The sequence below is a fragment of the Eumetopias jubatus genome, unplaced genomic scaffold (genome assembly GCF_037043125.1).
Source record: "Eumetopias jubatus isolate StellerSeaLion01/CBP00866 unplaced genomic scaffold, mEumJub1_p1.0 scaffold_9, whole genome shotgun sequence".
NCBI classification, from domain to species: Eukaryota; Metazoa; Chordata; class Mammalia; order Carnivora; family Otariidae; genus Eumetopias; species Eumetopias jubatus.
Window position 1 is genome coordinate 112,927,571 of NW_028274815.1, and position 20,020 is coordinate 112,947,590.

Consider the following 20,020-nt stretch of genomic DNA (forward strand, 5'->3'; position numbering starts at 1 on the left):
GAAGAATGCCCAGGCCAGAGCTGCCTCCCTGTGTGTCTCCTGCCGCTGGACATGCCTTCAAACGTCCTCATTGCACTGGGGACTCATTGAGGATGGAGAGAAGGGGCTGAAGGAGACAAGCCACACACACAGGAAAAAGAAAGGACAGTTGTTCAGCAAGAGGCTGTCCAAGTTAAGCTCCTCTGTGTCCTGAGTAGTGGCCCAGAGGGCAGGCGCTGGATGCAGACAGGGAGCTGACCTGCTGTGTGTGGCCTTGGGCAAGTCACTGGCCTCTCTGAGTGCGCTGTCTGCTGGATAGGAGGAAGGGTCTGGCTGTGAAAGCGTTAAAACGGCCCCAGCTGCTCCCCATCCAGTAGATAAGGTCGGAGGAAACACAGTCCAGCGAATTTATGAGGTGCCGGTCACTTGGAATCAAAGATTAGGGGCTCCCCGCAGGGTGCGCAGGAAACACGCAGGGGCCATGGCCAGAGGGCATGGGGGACTCTTGAAAGAACAAGGCAGAGCAGATGGTCAGGCAGCAGAGTAGGGGACGGTGAGGCAGAGAGAGGACCAGAGGAAGTGCAGGAGTGGTCCCGAAGGGCCAGGCACAGGAGCCGGGAGCGACGGAGGAGAAGGGAGAAAATCGGAGGCAGGCGGGGAGTAGGGGGTCGGGAGGTGGCGAGAGCGCCAGGATGGGGAGGGTCACTTGGCGGCCGCGCCTGTGTACCTGCGTCTGGCGGGCCGGCGGCGGCGGCGGCGGGTCTGTGAGTGCTGCAGTGCAGGGGGCGGAACGACGCCAGACGGCGGACTGCGGGACCCACAGACCTCCGGGCCCCCCGCCGGGCGACCCCCGCCCCCCGCCGCGCGCGCCGCCCGAGCGGGTTAACGCGCCGCCTCGCGCGCCGGGCTCCTCCCCGCCGGGGCAGTGTCCCCGCTCCGCCGACGCCCTCACTCGACCTGGCGGCCGGCCCCTGCGCAGACGGCGCGTCCCTGGCGGCGGACCGAGCCCGCGCCCCGCGGATGCGCCCGTGCGCCCGGAGCAGCCATCGGGCCTCCCGGGGAACCCCCGCGCGCCCGCGCCGACCAGGCTGCCCAGATGCGGGCGCCACTTTGCCTCTTGCTGCTCGTCGCCCACGCCGTGGACATGCTCCCCCTGAACCGAAGGAAGAAGCAAGGTACGAGGGGGGCAGCGGGCTGGGTGGCAGGGCAGGCACAGCGGGGCAGACAGGGGTTTGGCCCCTGGAACTCCTGCAGATAGCCATCAGGCCCACTTTACAGACGGGGAGACTGAGGCCTGGGGGGCACCTGTCTAGCAAGCTGGCCAAGGAGGCTCTCCACGGAAGGAAGGGGCTGGTAGGCCTCTCTCACTGACCCACTCCCTATAGTAGCAGCATTGCTGAGAAGGAGGGTGGCTCTGTGCAGAGACAGGAAGCCCCAGGTGCCAGGCCGGAGGACACTGGGACTAGGGGACAGAATTAGTGACTTAGAAGCCATGCCAAGTGTCCATGCTGAGCTGGAAGAAGACATACACAGCCCCAGGCTGGGAGTCCAGATGACCCAGTCTCAGCCCCATCATTGACTGTGACTCACCACGTCACCTTCAGGAAGGCGGTATTCCTTAGTGGACCCCCTCTGGCAAGGACATGAGCTTTGTGAATTCAGGGAGACCTGAGACCTGAATTCACGTCCATTTATTCTGAGATGACCTGGAAGAAGTCCCAGAGCCCCTCAGTTTTTCCATCTGGACCTCCTGGGAACACTCGGAAGGTAAAGCAAGGTTCAGACTGTAAATGGACCCGGGGCGCAGAGGGGCCCCTTGCACCCTCAGGGTCCTATGTCACAGCCACTCACTGTGAGAGTCAGAATGTCCTCAAGAAGTGGGTTTGAGGCTGTCGCTGCAGTGTGGGGGTCGGCAGAGCCCGTGGGGCTGAGGAGGGCAAGCAGGCGAGCAAGTCTCCTGAGCTGGTACCAGTCTGAGAACCAACCTTGGAATGCCAGCCACTATGCCAAGGGAATCCCCACGGCATCCTCATAACAGCACTTATCCCATTTTATAAAGCCAGGTGCCGAGGCTCGACAGGTTAGGTAACTTTGCTAAATTGTCCAGCAGGTCAGCAGAAGACCCAGTGTCTTCTTTCTTTCCAGCTGTGGTGTTAGGTCTGAACAAGGCTACATGGGAATAAGAAAGAGTCTGCCCTCTAGGAGCTTCTAGTCCCATTTGAGTGAAAAGCCCTGCATGGACACACTCACTCCTGGACTGGAGCAGGAAGCCGAGAGGGGCTATGGGAGAATGCGGAGGTGGGATTGGGTGGGGGTGACTGGCCCAAAGGGCTCCAATCCCCTGAGCAGTGGGTGGGCTTCAGGTGAGCTGGGCCCCTGGGGTCCAAACTTGGGACTTCATGGGGATGCTCCTCTGTGAATGTCCCATGTACAGGGGCTGAGTGTATAGTCTCTGGAGTCAGCTTCCCCAGTAACCAGCTCAGTGACCTTGGGGAAGTCACTTTGCCTCTCTGCGCCTGGGTTTACCCATCTAAGGCTCTTTTAGAACATCTCTAAGATTTTTCTCAGTTTTATTTATTTTTATTATTTTTTTAAGATTTTATTTATTTAATTGACAGAGAGAGAGACAGCGAGAGAGGGAGCACAAGCAGGGGGAGTGGGAGAGGGAGAAGCAAGCAGGCTTCCCGCTGAGCAGGGAGCCCGATGTGGGGCTCGATCCCAGGACGCTGGGATCATGACCTGAGCTGAAGGCAGTCGCTTAACCGACTGAGCCACCCAGGCACCCAGATTTTTCTCAGTTTTAAAACAGACCAAAGAAATAAAAATAAAAACTTTCTCCTCACTGACTCCTCTTTAACAAGAGGAATAATAATCTGAAGTATCCAACTCACAAGGCAGATATGGGCAAGACTGAATTTAGTGTGTTTGTTAAGTGAGTAGCCAAGTACATAGTCTCCTAGTGGGCACTTGTACGTACCAGTCGTCTTCATTTCCTGTGCATGGTGTCCCTGGCTACTCACAACAGCCTTGTCGGGGGGCGGGGGGAGGGCTGCTTATGATCTGGATGAGGATTCAGAGAGGGAAACTGATTTGTCCAAAGTTGCACAGCAGGTGAGTAGCAAGGCAGGCTGGAATCCCACTCCATCTGTCAGGATGGCTCCTGAGCTGTGTTGGCTTTCCCTTCCCAGAGTCTCTGTTCCCCATCTGAAGAGGAGCTGGTTGAGGAGATCTTTAAGATGCTTCACAGGGCACCTGGGTGGCTCAGATGGTTAGGCCTCTGCCTTCGGCTCAGGTCATGACCCCAGGGTCCTGGGATCGAGTCCCGCATCAGGCTCCTTGCTCAGTGGGGAGTCTGCTTCTCCCTCTCCCTGCTTGTTCTCTCTCTGTCTCTCTCGCAAATGAATAAATAAAAAAATTAAAAAAAAAAAAAAGATGCTTCACAGTTCTAAAAAGACACACACACACACACACACACACACACACACACACACACACACACACAAAGATTAAAGAAAAAGAAAACTTCTAATCCCTTTCGCCATCCCCAGTTGCTCGGTGAGGAGCTTGGGCATGGCTGCTCCCAATGCTGCCCCAGTTTGGCAAGGGGGCTCTCGGCACCCCTCCCCACCGTAGTTGATGCCTTGTTTATGGGACGTAAACATGCCCATCCAGTGTCTCTGGAGAAGCTTATAGCTCCACTTATCAGTCAGGTGCAATGGAGAGAGTCTTGGATTTCAGTCCCACCCCAGGCCCCTTTGTACTGTGTGACTTCAGGTGAGTGGACTCCTCAGCTCCTGCCAACAGGCTCAGTTTCCCCATTGGCCCCGGGGTGGGGGTGGAGGGGTAGGAAACCCCTTCCTGTAGCATAGTCTGCAAAGTGGTCATAGGCATCCTGGCCAAATAGGTTTGGGAAATGCTCGGTTTGGCAGATTTCTTGACTGCAGGACTTATCAGAGCATTCATGGTGAAGCGGTGGGGCTAGAGAGCAGGACCTTTCCCAAACTAATTATGCAGCAGAGGGCCATTTTTCATGAGACGGCTGCTTGGGAAACTCCACACGACATCCCTGAGGGTCTTACCAGCTTTGACATTTTGCTGTCACTGTAGAAGGAGAATGTGTCCTGAAGGCACCTGAGCCCTGGCCGTGCTCCATGTATCCATCTCTTCACTTGTTCATTCAACAACAGCTACAGGGCATCCTCTGTGCCAGGCTTTGTGCTGGGAAACTTGGAGATGCCAAGGTGCACAGACCCGGGGCCTGCTCTCGAGCAGCTACCAGGGTGGAGGGATGCCCTTCCCTGATTTCCCCAGCCTCCCCTCCATGCCCGAGTCCCGGGCCTCAGTCTTCGGCCTGCTCTGCAAGGCCTAGCAGCTGCCCAGGCTGAGCTGTCCCCCTCAGGGCCTGGCATCCGCAGACCCATGCTTCCTCAAGCTCTGGCGTCACTGTTTTCTGATGAAACCCAATTTTTCTGTTTCTTTTTTTTTTCTTTCAATTTTTCTGTTTCTTTCTTTCTTTTTTTTTTTCAATTTTTCTGTTTCTAAGACAAGAAAGAATGAAAGAAAAAGCTTGAGAAAGATTCTTGGATCTCAACTGTCTCTTACAAAACATGTTGATTAATTAAGTGTAAATGAATCAGAACCAGATGGAAACATTTCTCTTGAGACATGCTGGGGTGTCCTGGCAAAGGGACAGGCAGGGAGTGTGAGGGAGCTCTGGTCTGCAACCCCCAACCCCTGATATGGAGCTTCATTTAGGCGATGAGGAGAAGACAGGCTGTGACGGACTTCCCTGACGTTCAAGGCTGGAGAGGGGCCCTGGTGGAGGCAAGAGTCCCCCCACATTCACGTGGTGATTTCAGATCCTTCTAGACCCGAGGCAGCAAGGGACAGAGGAAATTCGGGGAGTTCAGCTCTGGAATTCAGATAGCCCTGGATTCAAATCCTGAACCCTCTCCTGCCCTAGGTGTGTGACCTTGGGCAGGCCACATGCCTTCTCCAGTCTGTGGTTCCACGTCTGTGAAATGGGAACAGTTTTATCTACCCCTCTGATAGTTGGGAAGATTCACCACAGTCCCGGAGGGAAGGTGTCTGGAAGCATAGAGTAGGTGCTTTATAAAGATTCTACCACTTCTCTCTCCCATTTTACAGCAGGCTGGGGTGCTCTCTGGACTGGGGGGTTTCGTGTGGGTTGAACCGGACTTCTGCCCTATCCCCTCGGTGAGCCTCTTCATTCTTCATCTGCTCAATGAACGGCGCCTCCCTTGGGTGGGGTGAGTGTGATCATTCTCTGTAACCGCCGGGCAGGCAGCACTGTCCCCTGCCTGTAGCGGGGAAGCTGAGCCCCAGCAAGCAGGTGCCCAAGGCAGTGGCAGAGATGGGGAAGGACCCAGGTTTCTTGTCTGCAGGGCTGGGCCAGGGCCGGGTGGGCCCAGAACAAGGTGCATCCCCCTCAGTGCTGGCCTCCGGGTGGCACCAGGTCAAGATGCATGTCAGGGGCAGCTCTGGAAGGAAAACCAACTGCTAGAGGATGGAGTGAGGGGTTTAACTGCACCTGGGGGGCCCAGGAAAGGCATCATGTGCCAGTAGAATGCTACCTTAGGCAAGGTATTTTGGCCCCTTTGGGTCTGGGTTTCTTCATAAAATATGGCTGGTTGAGAAAAGGAAAGCAGTATGTTTGGTGCACAGTAAGTACTCAATAAACTTGTCTCTGCTCCCATGCCTTCTCCCTCTGTGGGCAGTTCTGGAACCAAGCTTGGGCTCAAAGGAGATGCTGCTTCACCTCACATGCCCCCACCCTTGGGGGAACCCACCTCCCTCTCCAGGGATGGAAGCCACCCAGCCCCCGCCCAGTCACCAAAGGAGAGCCTTGAGGCCACTTAATGAGGGCTGGCCATGTGCCAGGAGCTCTGCACAGTGGGAATCCTCACTCTGACGCTGCCTGGTGGACACCCATTTTTCAGACAAGGGAACTGAGGCTCAGAAAGGGCGAGTGACCTGGCCAGGAACTCCCAACTTTGGGGACATGGACCCAGCATTTTGGAGGCTTCAAAGCCTGTGCATAGAAATACACATGGGTCCTGTTGATGACTTGCCAGGGGCTGCAAGGTGGAGGCATCTGAGAGGAGCCTTATCACAGGGATTTTGTCAGGCAAGGTGGTAGCAGGGACGGGGATGGGGGACTCCAGCAGGAGGAAGGGAGGGTCTGGTCAGGTGGAAAGGGCTGCGTGGCCAGAGGAAGTAGAGGTCCGATTGCAAGACAGGGTGAGAGTCCAGTCACAGAGGGGCCTTGGATGCCACTTGCATGTCACCTTTATCCCAAAGAAATATGCGTTGAGCCCCTCCTCTAGGCCAGGCTCTGACTAGGTGTTCACAAGGACGGTAGAGATGCGCTCCACTGTCCCACCTGTCAAAGGGCTCAGTGTCTCCTTGAGATGTCAGTTACAGACCCATCAGAAAGACTGACGTGGACAGGACCCCACTGCCCCTCCACACAGCCCTCAGTGGCAGGTCAGGGGCGCTCCTGGTCTCAACTGAGCAATCTGACGCTCAGCGAGGGGACGTTGCTTGGCAAAGGTGACCTTATCTGTATTGTTCTCCTGTGTCTCTGTGTCCGTCTATCAGTTCACTGTTTATTCATCCACTTTTCCATCTAGTAAAAAAACTGACGCTTGTATGAATGCAAAGTTTTCAAACTGAGGTTTGCAACCCATCAACGGATCGGGGAACTAAACTTAGCAAGTACGGCAATTTTGAATGAAGTGGAATACAGTGCAATGGAACAGAACACGACAGTATAGGATAGAATAAAACGGGGGGGGGGGCGGGGGTCAGGAAACTTTTTTTGTAGAGGGCCAGATAGTAGATATTTTCAGCTTTGTGGGCCACATATGACCTGTCCTGTATTCTTCTTTGCTGCTGTTGTAAACCCTTCTCAGTTCGTAGGCCATACAACAAGGCCAAGGGCCGGATTTGGCCCACAGCCTAGAATTAGCTAACCTCCTTTTTAGAAAATATCAGAATGTATTGCAAGTCTTAAGATTAAACATTATTTTGAGAAATGTGTTTCCATTTACACATATATGTGAGTGTGTGTATGAGTAAGTGAGTGTGCATGCCCTTGTGTGTGCATAGATGGGGATGTGTGAGAGTGTGTGTGTTTGTACTGATGTGTGTATTCTGCATGCTGTGTGTGAAGTGATATAAAACTGGAATTTTTACCTCTGTCAAGGAAGTGTGGAGGCTGCTGGATCAGCTGAGCCCAATAACGTCCTCATAAATCTCTCAGAGACAGGTCGTAGGAGGGTCCCTGTACCGCAGATGGGGAGACTGAGGCCCTGTGAGCCCCAGAGCAGGAGGCATGAGAACCCAGGGAGTCTGGCTGCAGAGCTCCACGTGCTACACCATGTTGCCTCAATGAGCAGCGACCGCCCCTGGCACATTTTGCAAGTCGTCTGCCTATTTTTGGTGGCCCTGAGTCTGGTGGCCACGTCCTTCCCAAGGCATGGGGCTTTTAGCCCCAGAAGGTGGAGTGATCAGTCAGAGGCCTTAATATCCTCCTGCATCAGACACCCCTGAGCAGCCGATGGGCGCAAGACATCGTGTGGGCCTTTTGCACTGATCCTGCCTGGTGGACATGGGTCCTCCCTCTGCCCTTCCAGAAGAGGAAGGTTGGTTCAGAGAGGGGACCTGTTTTGTTCCAGGTCACAGAGGAAATGGTTGTGTGGCCTGGGTCTTCCAGGTTCCAGACCCACAGGAGGAAATCCTGCCTACCAGAGACTTCTCTGGAAAACCCATCCAATGCCATGAACTGCCCTCTGGTTTACACAGCTCTTTACAGTTTGCGGAAGGGTTCCGCTTTCCTTTTTTATAGAATAATGGAATGCAGGGCTGAAAAGGCCAGTTGAGACCTTTGAGACCAAAGCTTGCTCAAAGGGAGGCTCAAGCAGGGCAGGACCTCAGCCCCCCGGCACCGGGCAATGGGTGGAAGCGAGGGTGCAGCCAAGACTGGGGAGCAAGGGAGGGCCACTTTGGAGAGGTAGAGGAAGGTAGCTGGCTCCAGAGCCTAAAAGTCCTGGTGTTGGGCCCTTGAGAGCCTCAGTTTCCCTGGATGACTCAGCTGCGCTGGGTCTGCTGTGCCTCCGTCCCAGGTCTAGGATAAATGTCAGACAAGGGGGATGACATTTGACAAAGAGGGCATCCATAGCTGCCAGAAGTTTCTTAAGAACAAGAGACCAGCCCAGGCTTGGGAGCCTCGAATGGGCCCCTGGAATGACCTGTGTGGCCCACAGGCTCCGTGGCTTGGCTGTGTGCTTCCAAGAGAGGGAGCAGGCTGAGGCCTGGGCCAGACTCAGAGCCATCACGGCCACGAGGCCAGTCCTTCCCTTAGAACCACGGGCTGTGGACCCTGGCCGACACAGAAGGCCCCAGGCGCGGTGGATACCCAGGAGCGTGTTCCTCACCTCCATTTCCACACACATGTATGTTCCTAAAAACATACATTTTTGTCTTTAAAAATACTTAACTTTTCCTGGCATCAAAGGTTTTTAAAAGTCTGTTTTTGATTTGGTTTTACAGTTGAACGTTTACTCTATGCCAGATGCTGTTACCTGTGTTATTTTATCTTATGTAACAACATCAGGCACTGTTCTAAGTGCTTTATACATATGAACTGGTTAAATGTTCTTAATAAACCTAGTATCCCTGTTCTACAGATGAGAAGACTGAGGCACAGAGAGGTTAAGTAACTTACCCAAGGTCACACAGCCAAGGTTCAAATCCTGCCTGGTCCCAGAGCCCGAGCTCTACTGAGCTCAGTTGCCTCCCAGCCTTATTTAATCCTCATAGGTTGCTGTGAGGACTATTATCCATATTCTACAGAGGAGGAAACTGATTTAAGAGAAAGGGACATTAGTTGAAAGTATATGAAATTGCCATTTTTATAGGTCAGAAAAATAGCCCAATATTAGCAATTTCATGTGCTTCAGCCCAATAGCTTGGCAGAGTAAGTTTGGCAAAGCCAGGATTTAAACCCAGACAATAATTCCAAAGCTGGGGTGCATAACCACACCGTCAGGCCTTCTCCCAATTCAGCCGCAGAGTAGCCCAGGAGGTGGTGTGATCCTGTTATTCTACAGAGGAGGCCCTCCAAGCTCAGAGAGGGCAGTTGACTTGCCAAGGGCGCAGAGCCGGGACGGGGGGAAGTTGGGATATGCCTCCGGGTCTCCATGGGCCTGTGCAGCAGGCAGTGCTATTCGGACGCATGCCTTCAGCCCCAACCTCGGGGATCCCTCCAGGTCCCACAGTGAATGGTCTGGTTCCCATCGCGGATGGGTGAGGCACTCCTCTCAGGCACGGCTGCCTCAGGCTGGGCCACCACCGCCTGCCCTGGGATGATTTCTTGGAGTCATGCCACGTGATTCATAGGGCCCCTGCTCTGCGGTCCACGGTGGGGGCTCCAGTGCGCCATTGTGGTGGGGGTTCTGTTTCACCAGCTCAAAAGAAAGGCATTCCCAAGCCTGGGGGACGCAGACCACATGGAGAAAACCACTCCCTTTTGCCAGAAGCCTCCACTTTCCCTGAAGCCCGACAGCGGTGCCCACATCCGCAGGGGTGGAGACTCGCAGAGAAGGAATGTCACGGCTGCCCTTCCAGAGCCTGCCCTGGTGTTGGCAAGTGGGCACGGCTGTCTCTAGCAAGTCCCAGATGAGCAGTGGGAGGTCAGCAGGCTGTCACGAAGGCCGTGGGCTCTGCCACTCACCAGCTGAGTGACCTTGGGCAGGTTATCTCTCCTTTCTGTTCCTCCATTGGCTAACTTGCAAAATAGGACATTTCTAGCAAATAGGGGCTGCTCTCAAGAGTTCCGGCGCCAGGCGGGGAGGGTGGGATTTGGGCTGTGAGATGCGTAGGCTCAGCTCCCACCTCTGCTACTGCCATGCTTGGCTGCAAATATTCCACTGCTGAATCTCAGTGTCGTCTGTCAGTACCATGGGGACAATCATAGCATCTACATCATATGGTTGTCTTGAGGATCAAGATTATGCATGTAACCTACCTGAGAGATAGTAGGTGTTCAATTAATGGAGGTAGCTGTCATGTGCCATGGGAGATTGGCTCTTTCTAGCATCCAGAACATTCTAGCCTGATGACAGACATGTCCCTGCCTGCGTTTGGAAGTCCTCAGGAGACCTAACTTGTCAAAAGAAGGTTACTCTAAGGAGCCCACGTTCAGAGGGTAGACTGTGGCACATGATTACTCTCTCTCTGAGCCTCTGTTCACTCCTCTATGAAACCGGACCTCAGAGGACAGCAGTGAGGATGGAAAGATGTGTGTGGTATGTGTGCGTGGTGCTGGCGCATTATAAATGTATAAATGATGTGACAGCTATTTGTGGATGAGGCCGTCGTGGGGCCTGACGTCCTACCCTCTGCCCACAGCAGGCTGGAAAAACCCAGTCAGATGCTGTCTTTTGGACATGCTTTCCCTTCCTCCTCCCCCCTGCCCCGCTTCTGGCAGGCATTTGAGTCAATCAGCCTCCTTAATTCATAGCACATTATCAGCACCCGTCGTGCAAAATCCTGCTCTTATTTTGTATTTTATTTTCCTTTCTTTCTTTTTTAAATTGTTACGAATTGCCAACCTCTTTTTATTCTTAAATTTGTTTCACTTATTTAAAATTCGTTCTTTTTTTATTTTATGTAAGTCTTTAAATTTTATTTTTAAAGTTTTCATTATTAGTAGTTTAATGTTGACTTGTAATTAAAAATTTTAATGCATTTAAGTTTACATTATAAATGCATATTTAGTTTTACTCTTACCTTTTGCTTTTCTAAATTATTTTTATTTTATTGTTTTAGCTTTAAAATGCTACTTATTTTATATTTTGTCAATTTTATTTTTATTTGATTTTCTTTCCCCTTATTTTCATTTATTTTTTTCAAATTTTATTATATTTTATTTTTATTTTGTCCACTTTTTTATTGCATTTCCTGAATTTTTCTTGTCAATTTATAGGACTTCCTTGTGTTACCTGCATACTGACCCCCTGTTGGTTTTGACATTGAAAATATCTTCCTTCAGTCTGACACCCATCCGCTAACTCTGTATGTCCTTTGGAGAATAGAAATCACTACTTAGGGTACTGTTCATGTGGTCAAATCCCATATGAGCTTTTTGGGGGAGGGGATTTCCTTCTGCCTTATGGTCTTGGCTTTTTGATCTTAGGAAATGTTCTTATAAGGAGTGCCTGGAGGGCTTGGTTGGTGGAGTGTGCAATTTTTGATCTTGGGGTTGTGAGTTTGAACCCTACATTAGGTGTAGAGATGACTTAAAAATAAAATCTTTAAAAAAGAAAGAAAGAAAGTGTCCTTATAAGAAGGTCTCATTAGAAGGGTGTGAGCCTCTGGTTCTCCGTCCCTCCAGCGGAACCCCCTTCCCATGAGCCGAGCTTCCTTGACAAGGCTGACAGTCCTGGTACAGCAGGCCTCAGCCCCTCCCAAGGACGTTTCTGGAAGTCTCAAATGCAGGTGGTACCTCTCCATTCACCCTTGTCCCTGCGTGTCCCCTTGGTCCCTGCATTCCAGCCAGCACATGCTGTTAGCTGGACCGACCCTGCCCTTGGGGCCCCTGGACTGGGGGAGGTGATGGGCCCACCCACTCTGACCCACCGTCAGAGTGGGTTTTAACATACAAGCAGGAGGGACGGCAGCTGGAGCCCCTGCTCCTGGAGACAGTGAGGTTGGCTTGCAGGGCATCCTGAGGGGCTCAGAGTCCTCCCCGTGGGCTGAGAGCCCCAACCCGAGGCTGCCGTGCTCCCAGGGCTGCTTTGGCGGAAGGGCCACAGTTTGTGGATCTATCTCGTTCTCCTCCATCCACCCCCTACCCCCCCACCACCACCAAAAGAAGAAAGAATACGAGCACTCGGGACATCTGTGTGCACAGCTGACTTCACTGAAGGTCCGCTCTTCTGCCTGGAGTCAGTCCTCCTCTCATCTGTCCTCACAAACAGCTCAGGGCCCCCTTGGGTTGACCTTGGGCCCTGAGAGACATATGGCTTTCAAGGGCTTTCCTCTGCTTTTGGAGGGCCACGGGGCAGGAGTCCGCAGCCATGCGGGAGGTGGGAGCCCCCGCAGTTCGGAGCTTGGACTCAGGTTTGCATCCACCTGACTCCTGGCTGTGAGTTCATGGGTCGACCACTTCATCTCCCTGGGCCTCAGTTTTCTCCTCCGTGAAAATGGGAAATGTGTAACCCCAGCCTTGTAGAACTGTGGTGTGTGTGAAACGATCTAGCACAAGGACTGGGGTGACACGGGTTCCTGCAAGCTGCAGAGGCTCAGCCAGCATTAGCCGGGCTGTGCCCACTCGCAGTCCTGGTCCCTTCGAGGACCTGCCAGAGCTCACAGTGACCAGCATCTCTGGCTCCACGCTGCCCATCTTGGCTCCAAACCTCTGTCCTGGTTTTAACTGGGCAAGAAGGATGGTTCCATTTTGCAGATAAGGAAACTGAGGCCCACTGACAGTGAATGTTAAATTTTCAGGCCTGTGCAAGCCCCGATGGTCTGACTGCCTGGGTTTCAGCTTGGCGGAGACAGTGCCTCAGGGCCAGGAGGGGGTTAGAGCCAAGATCATCAATGTCCCCATTTCCCTGGGTTCTGGCTACCCCCACCTCATGCTGTGCCTGTTTCCCCTTCTTCCATTCAGTCCCTCCCCCCTGGCGTCATACCATTGATCGAGTACCCACTATGGGCCAGATGCTTTGTGTTCATTACAAACTTGGAGATTGGTACCCATTTTACAGAAGGGGAAAGGAGGACCCAGATGGGGAAGTCAGTTACCCAGGTTCCTACAGCCCTGACAGAATCTGGGTTGGAACACAGCCTGGGGCTCCAAAGAGCTCCTTTTCACTGTGCCAGGAATTGGTTAGCTAAACCCAGAGCAAAGCATAAGGCTACGTCTGGCTCCCGTTTGGTGAGTGCTTTTGGCACATACACCGGGCACATGGCCAGGTGCTCTGCGGGTTATTACCCCCCTTTACCCTCCAGGCCACCTTGGATGGCATCATTCTATTTTGCAGATGAGACACTGAGGCTCAGAGAGGTCGAAGGGCCTTTGTGGGTCAAGGTGGCAAAGCTGGGATCCAAACGCACGGGTGTGTGGCCTGGGCTCCCACCTGCCCGGAGCTGCCTCCCCCCTCCCCATTTCCTGCTGCTGGGCAGCTGGTCTGGGGGCCTGGCCCCGGCAGGTGTCACTGTGACTCACCACCTAATCTCAACTTGGAGCCTGACTCAGGAAGCCACCCTGTCGGGGCCTCAGGGTTCACGGCATCTGGAGGGTGGTGCCTGTGCAACAGAGGTAGGGAGCACAACTGAGCAGCGAGGCTGCCTCACAGCCAGAGGGGACCCAGGACAGGGACCTGGTCCTGGCGGCCTGTAGCAGTCAAGAGTAGCGCAAGGAGGCCTAACCGGAAGTGATGGCAAGGGGAAGTGGAAGCGATTTGGGCATTTACGGAGGAGACTGTGGGCTAGACGCAGCCCTGGGATTCTCAGATTAGGTCTCCTTAGATCTGAGGCTGGGTAACGGATCAGTAAGCACCAACCACGCGCCACACCAGGCCTGGGCCACGTACCTTGCGATAGCCCACACACAGAGCGTGTCTGTCCCCCCTGCCTGCTTCCACAGCCGCTAGCCTCGTCCGGACCGCCCGGACAACCGCCAGCCTCACCCCAGCCGGCTCCCACTCCTGCCCCTGCCCCCTCCCGCTCAGCACCGCTGGAGCACAGGCAGACCCTCATCTGCTTCTAGGAAGATCCAGCACCATGCAAACCGCTTCCGAGCCCCCCCCCCCCCCCCCCCCCGGCTGGCCCGTCCGCCCTTCTGACCTCACCTGCCACAGCTAACCTCCCACCCCGCCCCGCCCCGCCACTGCCCTCTTCCATAACAAGCTCTTTCCAGCCTCTGGGCCTCCGTGCTTGCTGGTCCCTAATGCCAAGAATACTTCTCCTCTATGTCTCAGTGAGGCCATTCTTGGAGGAGACCCTCCTCCCATCACTCTCTTAACTTTCATTCACTCCCTGTCACTACCGCAGATAATCGCTCTCTCCTTCAGGCAGCAGACTTCATGAGGGGAAGGACCCTCTTGTTCCCTGATGCGTTCCCAGTGCCTAGAACAATGCCTGGCACAGAGAGGCCTCTGATAGGAAGGAACAAGCTTCCCAGTGAGTGGATGATTGTCTCCATTTTACAAGTGAGCAAACTGAGGTTAAATAATGGTCCCAGCGAGTAAGTGTGGAGCTGGAATTTGAGAGCAGGTTTGTCTGATTCCAAATCTTGGGTTCCTACCTCCATCCTGTGCACCTCACCACTGAGCAGGACGGATGGGGAACCTCATATATAGTGGGGAAGGGGTGTCACCTGCAACAGCAAGGCCCCAGCCATCCTCAGCCCCAGGGCAGTGGGGGGCAGAGCAGGCCTAGCCTCCCAAGTCAGGTGCCAGGGGCCAGATTATACATAAGGCCAGAGGGAGAGGATCAACTGGCTAGAGATAAAGCGCTAAAGGCACCTATCCAGTTACCAGGGTTCCAGCCCTGTCCTCTGGTGACCAACTGGGGGGCTCCAAACAGGTGCCCCTCTCTCTCTGGGCATCAGGGCACCATCTCTAAAATGACATTACTACCCTTATCCTACAGATTTTAAACTTTAATAGACACCACCCAAATTCCCTTCTCAAAAGGGAGGTCTGGATGAGTTCAGCCTTACACAGTTTCCATATCCCATAGGTCACAAGTAGTTTTTCCTTCTTGTTTTAATCTTCGTTTTGAAAATGATTAGTGAGGTGGGACAGCTCTTCATGTGGTTTCTGGCCCATTTGTCTTCTTCTTTTTTCTACTTGTAATATCTTTGCCCATTTTCCCACCTTGGGTTATTCCTGTTTTTCTTATTGATATCTAGGAGCTCTTTGTATATTAAGAATGACAATCTTTGGCCTACTTTGTGTGTAAGTGGCTTAATGATCAGACTGAACATGTAGTAGAGGGTTGCAAACGTGACATGTGCTTTTTTTTTTTCTCCCTCTCTCTTATTCTCTGTTTTATCTCTAAAACCCAGTCCTTAATTATTTGGACAGATCTCCAAGCTTTCTGGTTTTAAAAAGCCCAGCCCAGTGCTAAATTTTAAACACAAAGGTCTAATTCCAAGCTCTCTTCTTCCCTGACCTGGCTCCTGACTCCATTCTCTGCCCTGTGGAGAGATGCATCATGCTTTCTCCCTCTTCCCCCCCCCCCCCCGCATGTTGGGGAGCAGAAAGAGGGATGGGGACAGGGACAGTGGCCTCTTACTTCTCTGGTGCTGCTGTGGCCTCACAACACTCAGCACTGAATAAACTCGGGACCCCATCACCAGTGAGCAGGAGGGCAACGGGTCAGGTCTAAACGTTCCTATGCCTCCCTTCACGCTCCCCAACCCCGCAGGTGGGGTCACTGCGGCAGGGGTGTGATTTATCGGGGAAGGAGCATGGGCTCTACTTCTTCCTATCTTCCTAGCTCCCTCTCCACCCCTTGGAGCCCCCACAGCCTCTTGCCTCTTTGAGTTGGGAATCTGCAGCTTGGATCAAGATCAGCTGCCTTCTTCAGTCCCTTTGGCAGAGAATTGGCCAAATGGCGTCAGTGCGGGCTTCCCCAGGCCTGCTCTGGCCCCTTTGGCAGCTCTCACTCGTTCCCCCTTCTCCCTAATAGACATGGGGAGAGTCAGCAAATGTGTATCCATCAGGGGATGAAATGCTATTTCCGTGGTCTTCAGGTCCCCTCTAAACGATGAGTGCTTCTCTTGCCACCCCAGCTGGGTTTAGGGAGATGGGGAAGTGTCCAGCCCTGCCCCAGCCACTCCAGGACAATTTTTTGGGATCCTCTTCAGAAATCCACTTACACAGGCTGGGGAGGAGATGGTTGCCCCCCCAAGATAGTTGGCCCCCCTCACTAAGCCCTGGAGCGGGTATCAGGCCCCAATTTCATACTCATGAGGCAGCTCTCTTTAGAACACGGTGGCAGGGGAGGGAGGACGCAGAGACTGTTTCCACCCTTTGTCACCAGTTTTGGAGCAGCGAGATAAGTCCTGTTCGTTCATTCGTCCAACACACATTTCCAGAGCACCCAGCATACCCAGCACTGTGCATGGCACTGGGAGGAGGGCTGAAAAAGACAGAGAGCCTGGGAAATTTACCTTCCAATCTAGAATCGTATTGTGCATCTTTCTAAAATGTTTCAACGGGTCTGTGATTTGTCTTTTAACTTTGTCTGATAAATCAAATAAAAGCAAGTGAGAGGGGTTTTTTTTGTTTGTTTGTCTTGTTTTGTTTCTTGTTTTCACCCTTATGTTCCTGGAGTCTAGAAAAGGGCCTGGTACATTGCCATCTGATGGACGGATGGATAAATGAATATTGAACCCTTACACGCAATGGGTTTTGACAGATGGAGAAACTAAGGCTCAGAGACAGGGAGGAACTTGCCCTAAGGCCCAAAGATCTGAGACAAGAGTCCACATCTGGGCCTCTCTCCCTTCTGCCAAGATTTGAGAGGGGAAGGGAGCCTGTGGGAAGAGGCCAGACCCAGAATCAGGTCCATGAAGATGCCTAGCCCATGCCTGGAGGCCCAGCTGGATTCTCGACTCTGTCATCCCTCAGAGCCTCCTGGTCCCCAGGGTGCTGCCTGAGAGGGGCTGGGGCTGTCCCTGAACACTGACAGGGTCTGGTATGAGGACCAGCCCTGACTTTTAGACCCAGTCCCCTTCCCTGATACTTACTGGCAGTGGGGCCCCAATATTTCTCTGGGCTGAGCACTGATCATATACCCAAAGCTTCCTTGGGCTTAATTTTATGAGGTGAGGAGGGTGTTTATGTTGGGCCTGTTCTGAGGACTAGATTCTCCCTAATACTTAATAATAACCACCAGTTCCTAAGACTACCTGCCTTTAAATCTCAGCTCGCCACTTATCAGCTGTGTGATCCTGGGCAACTTACTTACCTTCTCTGTGCCTTAACTTCTTTGTCTGTAAGAGGACATCCATCTTTACCTGCCTCATAGGGTTGTTGCGACAGAGTCTGGCCATGTAGGAGCTCCACACTGCTCACACCTACCTCCTGCTAGACCCTGTTCTAATTGTGTCACACACCAACTAACTGAACCTTCACAACAACATAAGAAGACAGTATCCCCATTTTATAGATGGGGAAACTGAGGCTCAGAGAGGTGAGGTTGAGGTTTGAACCCAGGCTGTCTGTCTCCAGCCAGTGCTGCTAACTGCTTCGTCGTCCCTCCTCCTAACATTGGCATTGTGGGCCTTCGGGGCTTGAGGGGTCCTAGAGATGATCCAAGCCCTCAGGGGCTGCCTCCAGAAGTGGGAGACAGGAACCAAAAGGATCGGGCTCAAGATCCTCACCCTCACACCCAGCCAGGTTTCAGCCAAAGCAGCTCCATCTTTACCTGCCTTATTAACTCAGCACCCATATCCCATCTCATTACGGGAAAAAGAAGGCTTCCTTGGCTGAAAATATTTTGAAAGCCCTTTATCAGGACCAATCCTTTGTTTTTCTGCTGGGGAAACTGAGGCATGGGACGATGCGGAACTCTGCCAAGATCATACAAGGAGTCTTGAGTCCAAGCCGAGACAGGTACCACCGTCCTGGTCCCTAGCCCTGCGCTCTGTCAAGCACAGGATTTCAACAGGACAAAGGAAAGGAGGTTGCATATAGAGCTGTCAAACCTGGTACCTTTCTCAGATTAATCTTCAGAATCTGGGCTTTTCAGTTCGTCTTAGAAAGTTTCCCCTACATCTGAGACTAAGGATGTACTATATGTTGGCTAATTGAATTTAAATAATAAAAAAAGTAAAAGCTTCCCCTACCTTCCCTGGAATCCTGGCACTCACATCCTCCACAGGGCTTGTGGGAGCCTCCTGGTTTAGACCAGTGGGCACGGCCCCCCTCCCACGGCAGATGGCAGAGGGGCTCCAGATTAGCTGGACATAATCCCAGCAGGGTCCTAACTGCTGCAAAAGTCCTCCTATTCAGCCAGAGCTGAAGTTTTACAGCCTCCCAAAGAGCCAGGAGAGGCCTCCACAAATAAAGAGCAATGGGGAATCATAAGCGCCGTAGGGGAAGGAATGGGAATCAGTAGCTAGTGTTGGCTGAACCCCAGCACTGCCAGGTACTTTATACGCAGGTCTCAGGGTACTTCACAGAAGGCAAGTAGGTTTAGAGAGGATCAGAGAAGAAAGAGACCTGCCCAGGGTCACACAGCAAACCACAGAGAGCCAGAACTGGAAGGAGCCAGAACCTGAGTCCACTCCCAGCCAACAAGTCCTCACTGAGCACCTACTGTGTACCAGGCACCTAGTCTGCCAGAAACACACCTGCTGCAGGGAGACACCATTCACGGGAGGGACAGGGAGATTTCTTGAGCGCCTGCTCTGCACGGTTTGGAGCAGGATACATTTGATCCTCAGAATAGCCCTATGAGGTAAATACAGACGAAACTGAGGCACAGAGTATTTCGGCAACTTGTCCAGGGCCGCTCACATGGCAAACCTGTGCCTGTCGCTGGAAAAGAAAAGGAACTGTTTTCTCAGTATTTTTTTCAAGAGTGGCAACTGCATCTCCTTGACAACTTTGTGACCGTTTTACATGTAGGACAGTTGCAAGACAGTTTCTTAGATGATTTCACATACTTGACAACGTGATGACACTTTCACACGCAAGACGGTTTTGTGACAAGGCTATAGGCAGATTGATTTTCTGGCGGTTTTACACTCAGGACAACTGCATGATGATTCTATGTTCATGGATAACAGGGAGCTGAACTCTGGAGCGATGGGTCCCAGAGAGGCCACCGGTCCCAGTCTCCGCTCCTATGCCATGTGTAGCTTGCTCAATGACGAGGGATCCGACGACAATCCTTTTTTACAAAAAAATGATGATTTTCTGAGGGTGAGTAGTGCGGTTTCTGGCTGCACCCGCAGGGCTCCCATGAGGAACACAAGTGTGACTGCCCTTGATGAGCGGTTAACGGAGGGCAGAATGCGTCTGCCGGGGTCAGGGTGGCTCATTAAGGGATAGGGAAGCAGAGGTTTGGTTTGGTGAGGGTGGGGGTATGCCAGGCACAAGCAGCCTGCTCTGAACTGTGTCCACCCCACTACCTAGCAGGAGGGCCAGGCAGGGGCAACACCGGGCAAAGACTTCACGCTTCAACCCTGAGCGCTAGAATCCTTGTGAGGTGGGTTTTGCCAGCCAGCCCACACCTACCACTGTCCCGGCGGCATGCTCACGCTTAGGCTCACACAAACCCGGCCCCCTCCCTTCCTGCCGTGCTGACCTTGGGACTGCCCCAACTTTGGGCTCCTTGGGAAAGCCCTCCAATGAGTGGGAAGAGGAGCTGGGTTGCCCCTTCCAAATATTACCCTGGCCTCTCATCCATCATCAGGCCCCCAGGGCAAGGTGCTCTCTGGGGACTCTGTCTAGCTCCGCTCTGTCCAGGGGTTGGCCTTTGAGCCTCAGTTGGCTCATCTGTATAACAAGGAGTAATAACAGTACCAAGCTCCTTGCTTCTTAAAATGAGGTCAAGGACCAGTATCATCAGCCTCCCAGGGGAGCTTTGTAGAAAAGCAGAATCTCAGACCCCACCCCAGACCTTTAGCATCAAAATCTACCTTTGAACCCAAGACCCCTGGGCACTCTGTGGGCAGCATTACTGTTGGGAAGCCCTGGCTGACCTGGCAGAGTGGTTTTTGAAGATCGCCTGAGCTCATACATATATAACATTGGGCACAGCACCGTAAGTTTTCAACCAACCCCATGTATTGAGAGGTGGTGGCGCCTCTGCTTTTTTTTTTTTTTAATGTTTTATTTATTTATTCATGAGAGTCAGAGAGAGAGAGAGAGAGGCAGAGGCAGAGGGAGAAGCAGGCTCCCTGCCCAGCAGGGAGCCCGATGTGGAACTCGATCCCAGGTCCCCGGGACCACGACCCGAGCCGAAGGCAGACACCCAACCATCTGAGCTA

At 52.9% G+C, this 20,020-nt stretch overlaps 1 protein-coding gene across 1 annotated transcript in view; it reads left to right on the forward strand.

Annotated features, from left to right (window-relative positions):
• Positions 1-1,075: 1,075 nt before the first annotated feature.
• The window catches only part of RSPO4 (R-spondin 4), a 32,699-nt gene continuing 13,754 nt past the window's right edge, over positions 1,076-20,020 (forward strand). The window contains exon 1 of the mRNA XM_028118839.1: positions 1,076-1,154. Within this exon, the coding sequence (XP_027974640.1) occupies positions 1,076-1,154 (79 nt within the window). The remainder of the gene's footprint in view (positions 1,155-20,020) is intronic.